At 30.4% G+C, this 12,565-nt stretch overlaps 1 protein-coding gene across 1 annotated transcript; it reads right to left on the minus strand.

Moving 5' to 3' along the window:
- Positions 1–10,359: 10,359 nt before the first annotated feature.
- Positions 10,360–11,767, minus strand: LOC145039123 (dof zinc finger protein DOF5.7-like). Its single transcript, XM_078987240.1, has one exon. The coding sequence runs from the start codon at positions 11,541–11,543 to the stop codon at positions 10,536–10,538; it is 1,008 nt and encodes a 335-aa protein (XP_078843366.1). The 5' UTR covers positions 11,544–11,767; the 3' UTR covers positions 10,360–10,535.
- Positions 11,768–12,565: the final 798 nt, after the last annotated feature.

The following is a 12,565-nucleotide window of genomic DNA, read 5'->3' on the forward strand; positions in this document are numbered from 1 at the left end:
AAACCAATGGCTCTGATACCACTGATGGGTTTTGGTCATAAGACATCCTATGTGCTCATACAAACCCTAATGCTTGGATCTAGGTTTCTCTATTGTACATGCTTTGAATCCAAGACTATAAACCCTAATTCTAGTATATGAAATCGATATTAACATATGAATGGGTTTAAGAACATACCTTGATTGTTATATAGTAATAACAATCCTAATTCCACCTTGAATTGACTTTGGAATGCTTAGAGTCACAAATGTCACTCCTCTAATGGCTTACAAACACCAAGAGCAAATGGAGAAGGTATAAACAGAGAGGAGAGAGGTTAGAATTCGTCCTTAGGACTTCTTGGGAACAAGTACACGAATTCTAAGGCCTTAGGGTCTTTATATAGGTGTAGAGATAGGGTTTCAGTCATTATCTTTATCTAGTTGCTTATCCACAAAGCAACCATAAGATAAGCCTTGAAAACCCTTATCCTTTATCCTTTGGACGATTTCAAAGATCCTTATCTCCTTGAATTCGTTCAACCCATATTTAGGATAACCATTACTATATTTTGTAACTATCACATAATTACAATTCAGTCCCTCTAGTTTAATTAATTACACTTGATCACAAAATTAATTCCTAATTAATTATTGACCAATATTAATTAAGCAAATATGATTTCTCCTTTAATATATTATTCTTATAACATATTAATAAATCATAATAACCTCTCTCTCTTTATTTATTTCACCAATCAAGTTGCTTTGGTGAAGGCAACCCAAAAGGACCATGACCATCGGGTCAAGTACATACCAAAATAGTTATGGACTTAGACACTAATCCAACAGCCACATTATCTAAAACATAAATGCTTGATATACTTTCAAAGGAAAAAATCAGGATCATTAAAAAAATTATATAAAGAAAATACAAATTTAAATTTGTTGAAATTATGGATGAAATTACTGGCGAAAATTGTTTTGAATGAAGTTGTATTTTTTATGGTATAATAATATTATAAAATTTGAAATATGTATATTTGTTGTATAAATTTATAAATTTTATTTTTACTAGATAAATATAAAAAAGTAGGTTGATATGACATACAAAAACATCATAATTTCAATGATATTTTAAAATCATGCCAAAATTAACCGGATTCTTATGACATAAAAATTCAAAAAAATCATAACCATCTCTAATATATAAAAGTAACGTTTTCATAATTAATATCAGTTCCTAAGATAGGTAATTTCTGTTTTGTTAAAGGCACGTAATACATTTTATTGTTTATTTGAAAAGTTTCAGAAAAATATTTAATTGATTTCATGTAGTTTGTAAAAAAGAAAATTGAAATATATGAATACATATATTTGATATAGGAACAAAAAAATAATCGAAAAAGTATATAGAAAGTGAAACAAGGTACCAACCTTCTAGTACACAAGAGCGAATGTTTGAAGCAGAGAATGATGATGGAAGTTATAATCAACAATAATGATGTTGTAGGAGAAGGTTTGAAGAAAAGAAACGATTGAAAATAAGTGGAGCCACGGATTCAATGATGAATCGTATATGTATGTGATAATTTGAATATGATTTTTTGATAGTAATGATTTCCTAATAAAAATAGATTTTATATTAATGGTTTACTAATATAAACGGATTTATATTAATGGTTGATATCAATGTCTTGATTGAAATGGTTTGTTAGTAATATGCTTTTAAAATTGACCATATTAAAATCTTCATAACCGAAAATTAAAGATTTAAAATATGGAAAGCTTTTATTGGAATTAAATACATTCAATTTCAACGAATGTAAGTTATTGTTTGACGATTGGAAAACATTTATTGTAATTAAATACATTCTATATGGGAAAGATGATGTCAGTAATTTGATCTAATGGTGAAAAAAATAATATTGAAATACAATCAATGGTTCAGATTATTTAAGATGATCTCATAAAGTTTTTTTTTAATAATATTTAAAGATGTTTGGTAAATTTTAGAACCGTTTTGGTTATATTTTTGCATTTTACATGTTTAAAATCCATTATGCGTCAGATTTGTGTTATAGCAAATCATCTGACCATTTATGACAAAAATATTATTATAACACTCTTTACTATATATAATATATTGAGACAAAAATGATGATTGGAATATAATATGTTTGTTAAAATTTAAGTCTTGGATGGTACACTTTAACAAAATAATTTTTTTTCTCTGTAAGCTTATATAAAGAATTGATCCGTTATTAAAATCTAATTCTATTAAGAAATTTTATTAAAAATTGTCACTAATTAATACTTTGAACAATGACAACTAGACAAAAATTTGACTAATGCGTTTATGTTTCGTAGTAGCGTTGTCGTTGGAAATTACATGTGAAATCGTTGTGGCTACCCACCCAAATCATTGTAAGTATTCACAATCTTTTTTTTTTTTATTACTGTTTTAGTACTTTCTTTCGCTATTTATATTTTTTTAGATTATTTTTTTTTTCTCCTATATCAAATATATGTATTCATATATTTAGACTTTCTTTGTCACAAATTATATGAAATCACTTAATTATTTCTTTGAAACTTTTCAAATAAATAGGAAAAAAAGATATTGCATATCTTTAATAAAACATAAATTAACTATCTTTGGAATTGACACAAATTAGAAAAATATTATTTTTATATATTAGAGATGATTATGATTTTATTTTAATTATTATGTTATAAGAATCCGGTTAATTTTGGTATGATTTTAAAATATTTTGGTATAATCCTATTACACTTTTAGGTTTATTTAATAGAAAATAATATATAAGCTATTTATGCATACTTTGTAATTAAGTATGGAAACAATCGTGATAAATATATTGTATACGTATCTTTTATTTCATATAAAAGTTCTTTCTAATCCTAACTATTTTCTCTTTCATTTTACACCTATGTCACAAAACAATCGTGATGTGATCATCTTTGATAAGGTTGCTGATATCGATGGATCCAAAGAAACCTGAAACATTTGTATTCAAGTACTCTTGCTTTAGAAGCTAACTTAAAAAACAACTCAAACATGTTTAGCAGCTTGGACATGATTTTAATTGACGAGTAGGTACAAATTTTTCTTTTTATTATTATGTTGCTTTTAATTTATAAAATTTTAAACTTAACTAATTTTTTTTTTTCACTTACATGACACTAAAATACAAGCAACAATAAAAGAATATCATTAGTTCGTTTGAAGCCCACTTTGTTGAAGAATCTAACATGGAAATAGTAGTCTTGGTATGGCCAGAAATGAAGAAGATTACATGTTGGTTAATCATAAGCATACGAATAATTTCTACAAAACAATCAAAGTTCGTATATCATATGATTTTGTTGTTATGGCGAATCCTTATAACTTTGTGACTTTTCAGAATTTGATAGCCATGAGTCTTGACACTTGTGTTGCATTTGGTAAGATTTTATTTTAACACTCTACCTTATCTATACGTAAATATTTATTGTATTACACATCTATAATACAACAACCGCTTTTTTTTGTTCCAGATTTTCTTGGTCAGGTTGTGTCGATTAATCTCATGAAAGTGATTATTGAAAATTCAAGAGAGAAACCGTTGATGAACCTGATGGATCAGGATCTAAGTTAAGTATGTGTTTAAAACATTTTATTTTCTAAAGTATTTATCTATATGATACCATAAAACATGTCGTTTGCATGACAATGACATGTTCATCTATACTTCAATATATATGCTTATTTTAGCATTACTTAAAACATTTCGAATCCACTAATTATAGAATTCACCATTTGTCATACAGGAAATAATTTGTTGATCATTATCAGAGAGTCCACTTATGACTCTCACTAATAAATTGGTCAAATGTGGTTAGAGCTCTTTCACACATTTTTTTATCACATGTCTTCACACCTTTAAGTTTAAAATTTTCATCTTCAAATTTCATTTTTTAGTTACATACGTTCATTGAAATTGTTTTTTTGCTTAACATACCAAAATACTTTAGTTTATCTTTATATAGTAACAATAAAATAAATAAATTTACACAATGATATACATATTTCGAATTTTGTAATAGTATTATACTTCACAAAATACAATTCTCCCCAAAATAATTTGCGTCAGTAATTTCATCCATAATTCCACCTAATTTAAATTTATATTTTATTTATATAAAATTTTTTAATGATCCTGATTTTTTCCTTCCAAAAGAATTTCAAGCATTTATGTCTTAGATAATGTTACTCTATTATAATTATTATTTTCTAAAATATATCTGTTTAATGAGGAATTATTTTAGTGAATCAAGTAAATGTCAATTCAAACAAGATATATATTCTATAATTATTACATGAGTTTATTAAAAAAATATATCAAGATTTAAACATTAAACGTTGTTAAAATGAAATTTCAAAATACATACAAAAGAAGATGTTGTATACTGAAAAATAAAAAAAATAAAAAAAACAAAAAAAAACTATTAAGATAGTTAATATTGAAAATAGTATACTTATGAAAAATTATAAAGTAGGATAAAAATTATAAGATATTAGGAGATCTGTAAGTACACTTAGTAAAAAGCGTTAGAATTATTAAAAAAAAAATAAGATCGTTAAGATTAGTAAAAAATGCAATATATAGACGAAGTTATCACAATATTAATGAAATTTCATGATTTGATATTTTGTATAATTGAAAGATATACCAAATTACATTGATGATATACTAAAATTATTCAAAATATCACCAAGACTAATGCAAAGTTCTTATATTTATAATTAATTAACAATAAACCAATCATGATTTAGAAAAGAATTCTCATTAATGATATACTAAAGTTAAATGTATCTTGTAACAATCGAAAAATCCAACAAATTTAAATTTTTTTAAAAACAACCCGATTTCATTAAATTATTACAAAAAGGTTTTCAATGCATATCATTTAGTGTATTCCTAGAATCACATTACTACAAAATCATGAGAAGCGGTACGATCACGCCTTCGCCTTGCCACAGTCTCCTGAAGAACCTGAAAAACATTAAACCACAACTGTAAGCCCGAAAGCTTAGTGAGATACCCCTAAAATACCAACCACGTATACCATATACATATCACTCTATCTCATAACGAATCACAGAACAGCCATGCATATCGGGTCTACTGTGGGACTGGTCCGCCTTGCAGGGCCTTCAGTCCACCTGGTCCACCCTCCGGGTCTAATCATGTCCCTCGAGTCTGCAGTATGGTTGGTCCGCCCGCACTGGGCCTTCAACTCACCTGGTCCATTCTCTGAGTCTACAGTATGACTGGTCCGCCCGCATCGGGCCTTCAGTCGGCATGGTCCACTCTCCGAGCCTCGGCACGTCTGGTTCGCCCTCGTGGGGCCTACAGCCTATCCGGACCGCTCGCTGGGCGTTCAGAATAACCGGTCCGCCCTGGGTATCTTGGCCTACAGCACAAAGCAGGACCCGCCTCAACCCAACTCCAGTCCAAACAACTATGTGCACATAAACATACAATCACATAACAATTCATATTTAGGCAAACCGATCTAGCAGATCACATAACACAACATACTCTAACAGGATACCGACCTAACCGGTCACTAGCATATCATCATCCTATCTACCAAGATATTGACCTTAACCTGGTCTCTAACGAGTACCATCCTAACTACCAGGATGCAAACATATCAAAACAATAGCATAACAATAGATACCTGGATCTCAATCCGATAAAAGGGTCGGCCTTGGTGCCTTAGACCTTGTTGATATAGTGAGGATAACTCACCTCGAAACTGCCGGCTAAAAGGATAAGATCCCGCTGCTCCGAACTCCGACACGAACTCCTCCACTGAACACCAAAACACTCAACTCAATATATACCCTTATTTACCAAAATACCCCTGGAAGACAACTGGTCAACCCTTGGACAAGGTCAAAGTCAACCCTTGACTGACTCTACTCGCCGAGTCAACCCGATGACTCACCGAGTCCCCAAGCTCAGAACTTCCCTCAATCCGCGACCTGACTCGCGGAGTCACCCCGAGACTCACCGAGTCCAACCACTCTGAGTCCACTCGCACCCAACTCACCGAGTCATCCCTTGACTCACCGATTCTCGACTCAACCAGAAAATATTGGGACTCTTCGACAAGACTCGCCGAGTCTAAGGCTATCTTCAACTTACTCGCCGAGTTGTTCATCAAACTCGTCGAGTTCCAGCTCATCTTCAAGCAACTCGTCGAGTCCACCCTTGTGACTCGCCAAATTCCACCGGTCTGAATCCATACAGAAGCATTCCAGGCCATGCAATTGATCCAAAACATAGATCTAGCCTCCTAAAACCCATCCATCACGTAAAGTAGCAAACTTTACGTGAGTCCATGAAGATCTAGGCATTATACACATTAGGGCTAAGTTTTGGGATAAGATTGCTTCACTACATACTCAATCACAGGGACTTTCAGGCATTCTAACCCTTCTCTATTCCAGATCTGAGGTAGCGACCTCAGATCTAACCTCTAGACTCCAAAACACCAATAGATGTGATCTCAACACCCCCAAAAATGAAGAATCTAGACAATAGCAGCTCAAGAACGAGATATTACCTTCAAAGAATGCCCCAACAGCGATGAAACTCGAATCCAAGCAAAACCCTTTGATCCAAGCCTTTTCTCCTTCAAGATTTCTTCAACTAGCACTTCTCCAAGCTCCAATTTGCCCAACAATGATGTTCCTCCATGAAATTAGGGTTTCTGGGGCTCAAGGGGAATCAAAGAGGCTGGGGAGGAAACATAATGTTCTTTATATAGAGCTCAACCCCGAGAATTAGGGTTTTCTCCACTCAGCACCTACTCGCCGAGTCCATCTTTGGACTCGCCGAGTAGGCCACTTGACACGCGACCAAAGTCGCGACCTTACTCGTCGAGTCCATCCATGGACTCGCCGAGTTGCCCTCCAAAACTTACACTTTTAGCCCTTCAACTCTACTCTTGCTATTCCGGGATGTTACATATCTAACATTTAACATTCCATAAATTATATTCTATGTCTTTATTTGAATAAATGAAATAGTTGTTAATATTTAATGTAGTGAAAAAATGGTATATTGGTTGTCAATATAGATTTCAATTAAGTAACCTTATTATGAAAGAACATATAAGTAGAAAACTTATGCTTATGTAACAAGATCGTAATCATATTTGACGAGGAAAATCATTCAACTAATAAAACAAAAAATATTGCATATAAATAGTTCCTTTAACGATTATAGATATTAATCGATTTCAATGTATCTGCCACACATTTCAATAATACGAATAACCATAAAAACAATTATAATTATTATGTTGTAGATATTTATATGTTTTTTTATGCGTTTCCCTCGTTTAATGCTGGTTATAATCTAGTTAGGAACCTATAAAGAAACACTTATTAGCCTATAAATACCGAGCTATCGATTAAATCCCAATGCTTAGCTTAAAACACTTATGTCGCCGCTCGTCGCCGCTAAAGGGTCGCCGTTGTTGGTTTGTCGCTAATACCTCATTTGTCGCTGCTAATGCTTACTATCGTCGTTAATACCATGTCGCCATTAATACTTTCTGTCGCCACTAAGTGTCACCAGTAATTGTAGTTTTTTCTTTTTTGAGTTTTTTTAAACATTCTTTCCATATACAAAACAAACCTTATAAAATTATAAAAATTGTTATAAAATTATAAAAACATATAACCAAACACATCCATACATACACAATACACATACAAAAACATATATATATATATATATATATATATATATATATATATATATATATATATATATATACAAAAACACATATACATACATGATACACATACTAATACACAAATACATACATAACACACATATAAACACACACACACACACACACACACACACACATATATATATATATATATATATATATATATATATATATATATATTTCGCGTTTTCGCAGGATATTTATATTTTCGCATGAACTTACTTCTATATATATATATATATATATATATATATATATATATATATATATATATATATATATATATATACACATGCATACTAATTACACAAATACATACATAATACACACATAAATACACATACATATACAAAAGACACATTCAACATATAAATTTTAAAATAAACATATATAGAACATGTATTGGTGTGTAATCGGTAATCCGGTAGAGAAGCATGGTGGTGACAAAGAGAAATGAGTTCACAGAAGAGGGAAGAAAGAGCTGAAAGGGTTTATATCTGCGGCGACATATTGAGTATTAGCGGCGACACCTTTGGGGAGAATTTTAATGGTAAGATTTTTTGAGTATTATCGGCAACATCTTTAGGGGAAAATTTTGGCGGTCAAAATTTTCGAAATTTTGATTTTCAGTGGTTGGATTAGGGACAAAATCAACGGTTAAGATTTCACCTCATATTTCGATGTGAATCGTGGTCTACAGACATTATCGCGAAAGTTATGTGTCGCCGCTAAATGTGGTTGTCGCCGCTAGTACTAATTATTCTTGTAGTGATCACATAACCACATATACCATTTATGTTATATTATACAGAGGCATTGACATTCATTTTCACACTAGATTTGGCAAATATTAAGTTTTTTTTTTCTTTTTTTTTCTTAAATTGAATGGGTAATGGTGTATGGAATGTAGGCCTTTTAAAGTATTCAATTAAGATCCTATAAAGCTAAAAAGAGATAACAATTTCACAACCTTTGAAAGCTTTATACCATCCTAATTCATTGATTCTACTTGTCTTGCTTTTCGTACTCCTTTCAAAGCCTCACTTTTTTCGGACAATAATATATATCACACCACTTATTGTCTTGCTTCTTTTTACATGTTTATATATTTGTTGTTTGACCAACGGTAAATACAAAAATCCATAAGACATGACATCCAATGAATTTAAAAGCTATTTTCATAAAGTTTTGGAATGAGAATTTTGTCTTGCATTCACTAACATTTCAGATTATTGATTAAAGATATGCTTAAAGATCGAATTTTAACTATAGTAAGAGCATGTTACGATTTAAATAAGGGATCCCTTTAAATAAGCTTAGGTTCATTTCATGAAAAAAGAAATTATTATGTCATTATTGAAGCATAGTATGGGGTTGGGGTGCAAGAGGGCAGGTCTAGTGGTAGAAAAGAAAGAAGATGCCTGGATATTGTTATGTTTCATAAAACAATTAATTCAAAAGGCTGATCAACACAGTTTCCAGATTCAGACTGATGCAAACTTCCCTCAACATAAAAACAAATTCAAAGATCTGCTGCTCCCACATCTTTCATTCTTTAATTTATTCAACAAACACAATATGTTATTCATGTATTCTAGTTGCAAACTAAGTACCATATGATGATTAAATTTCCTAAAAATTTTAATATAATTGAATATCATTTTATCATAATTAACAAGGAAAATCTATAGAAAAATTTCAAATTTTTGGAAAAAACTTCAAAAGGTCATAAAAAAAATTTATAACAAAAAACCCTCATTATTTTGACAAAACTATATATATATATATATATATATATATATATATATATATATATATATATATATATATATATATATATATATATATATATATATATATATGGGAAAAGTGAATATACCCTTAAGGGTATATAAGCTTAGGTACCCAAACTCATTATAATACGTCATTTTGTTTAATATATTCATTATAATGTTCTTAAACTTCAACCCTTAACTTGATTTACTTTCAAAATTTTCGAAATTTCATGTTTATCTTCCTCTTACATCACATCTTTTTGCTGAACACCTACTAGGCTATATATATTATACTTGAAAATGAAAATTATATAAGAGGAATATAAATGTGAAATTGATAAAAATCTTGGAAGTAAATCAACTTAGAAGTTGAATTATAAGAACATTGGACAATTACAATGTATATATATGATACAAAACGATGTAGTATAATGAGTTTGGGTACCAAAGCTTATATACCCTTAAGGGTATATTCACTTTTCCCTATATATATATAATTTGCTATTAAAATGTGAAGAAAAGAACTTTTTCATTAATTTAAGCAAAATGTTAAATAATTAGAATTTTTCTGTTAAAAAAAAAAAAACTTTTAGGACTTAATTTAAAAAATTTCCAAAAATAATCCTTAATTAACAATGACACTATAATTAGTTTACCATGAAATTCATTCGACAGCTCAATCATTAAAGTAAGTATATATGAACAATTACCAATGCAATTATATAATGCAATTTTATATTATAACATAAAAACCATAATTAAGAACATAAGATAAGATGAAAACATATGAAAAACATGAACTAGCTAGTATATATCTTCATGATGCTTTTTGTTAAATCGCTACATATAAAAGGAGAAAAAAGAAAATTAAAATACAATAACAAGGTAGAAAAACAAAAACCGTTGTAAATAATTCTGATAAGTTTCTGATTTTCCATCGATTGATGCGATCCTTAGAAGAAACTACGGAAGAGCACTGTACTGATTGAATTGGTTCCAAACTTGAATTCCATTGTTCCAGTTGTTAATGCTTCCACTTTGATAGTTTCCAGCAGCGTTCGTATCCATTGGAGCCATTGATGTCGGTTGATCCACATTAATCGGTACATAACTGTTGTCAAAGAACCACTCGGTCTCCAACCCAACACTTCCGCCACCACCATCTTTTCTTAAATCACTAGCCATGGAGGTCTGTGAAGGTTTTGGAATCTCCAAGTTGTGAAACAAAATGGGTTGAAGTTTCTGAGCTTGAGACTCGATAACAATTTGATTATGCTGTTGTTGTTGCTGATCACTTTGTCCTCCAGCACCACCACCACCACCTCCGCCAGTACTGAACAATGCAGCCAGTCTCTGTTGCTGTAGCTTCCAATGTAAATCTTGGTTTATAGAACTCAAAGATTCTATAGAGGTAGCAAGATTATTCGTAGCACCAATGTCTTGAAAACTTGTCAACCCTCCTTGATGATTGTGATGATCTTGTTTCATTAAAGGAAAATTAAAACCCAATGAATCAAGATTCAAGTACGCTGGTGGATTGTTTGATGAAGAAGGGAACTGGTTTAACCCACCAAGCTGAAAGTCCATCGCTGGTGGTGAAAGACCACTAAACAAACTCAGACCTCCGATATCTAAAGACGAGTCTTTCGAGGAAGAATCACCATTCAAAAACCTCAAAGACGCCGATCTCGTCTTCTTATTCTTCCTGCAACCGCCGCCAATTGGAACGTTTCGTAGAGCGCCACCTTTTGTCCAGTACCTTCGACATGTCTTACAAAAGTGTCGTGGCTGGGTGAGACTGTAATTGTTGTAATAGCAGAATTTTGTGTTGGGTGAATCGCATCTAGGGCACTTGACTGTTTGTTCCGGTGGCTTCAAAGTAGTTGTTTTCCGGCTACAACCATCACCACCAGAGCTTTGAGATTCATCTTTCTTATGTTGTTTTGATTGTGTGGTATTCTCTAGAGACATGATGGAAATGGATTCAATTTAGAAGAAAGAAACCCTAATAGGAATTTATGTAAGGGAGAGAGAGAATGAGTTATCCTATGGGAGAGGGAAGATAGAGCGAATTGAATGGTTTCATGTATTCGCTTGAAATTAAGATGGTAGTGGGCGATGTTGATGGGTTCTTGTGAACTTCATCAATTAAGGAGAAGAAGGCTTCTATTTTCAGAAAGAATTATAGGCTGTCTTTGAAGGGTTACATCTCATATCTCACATTATATATATAGCTACAAATACGAGAGAAAAAAACAAATGTTAATTTTTATTTTATCTTACTATAGTATAAATATTATTGAAAATTCACAATAATTAATATAAATAATATAACTATGTAGTAGATTAGAGTGTGTTTCCATTTTTAAAAATATATAGCCTATATTGAAATGTAAAAAAAATATTGTAGGCTTAAAATTTTAATCAAAAATAATTTTCTTTTGAATAAATTAAAATATAAAATTTCACAATTTTGGCATTAAAAAACTACTCTTGATACTTAACAGAAAATTGAACTTACATAGTTATATTTGGAATCATTATATCAAAAAATTCATATTTAAGCAGTAACAGTTATAGTCCTTCCTCTCTTTAAGGTTGAGTTTTTAAGTTTTGTAACGAGTATAGATGAAATTAGGGGTAATTTATTATAATAGATGATATTTGCTTTTCAAAAAAATATTTATAATCATTTATATTTATATTTAATATTTTAAAAGATGTAAAAAAAACTTGTATCTTGTAATGATTGATTAAGTGTCTTAATTTATTTCTTTTGTATAATTACACAACTACATTTTATATATTTTATCAAAATTTGATAAATTTTACTTATTAGAGATTGTGAAAGTATATATTATCTATTTTCAAATAAAATAAATACTAATAAAGCACGATATTTTGTTAAAACTCTATTCTTTTATATTATTATAAATATTTTATTGTTTACAGTTTTTTTTTCATATATAATAAAAAATTATGTTTAATGAGTT

Source organism: Lactuca saligna, chromosome 4, assembly GCF_052625555.1.
Source record: "Lactuca saligna cultivar CGN05327 chromosome 4, ASM5262555v1, whole genome shotgun sequence".
NCBI lineage: Eukaryota > Viridiplantae > Streptophyta > Magnoliopsida > Asterales > Asteraceae > Lactuca > Lactuca saligna.

What these genes read in the sequence shown, in the direction of transcription:
- LOC145039123 (XM_078987240.1), bottom strand. Translation starts at nt 11,543, where the DNA reads ATGTCTCTAGAGAATACCACACAATCAAAACAACATAAGAAAGATGAA.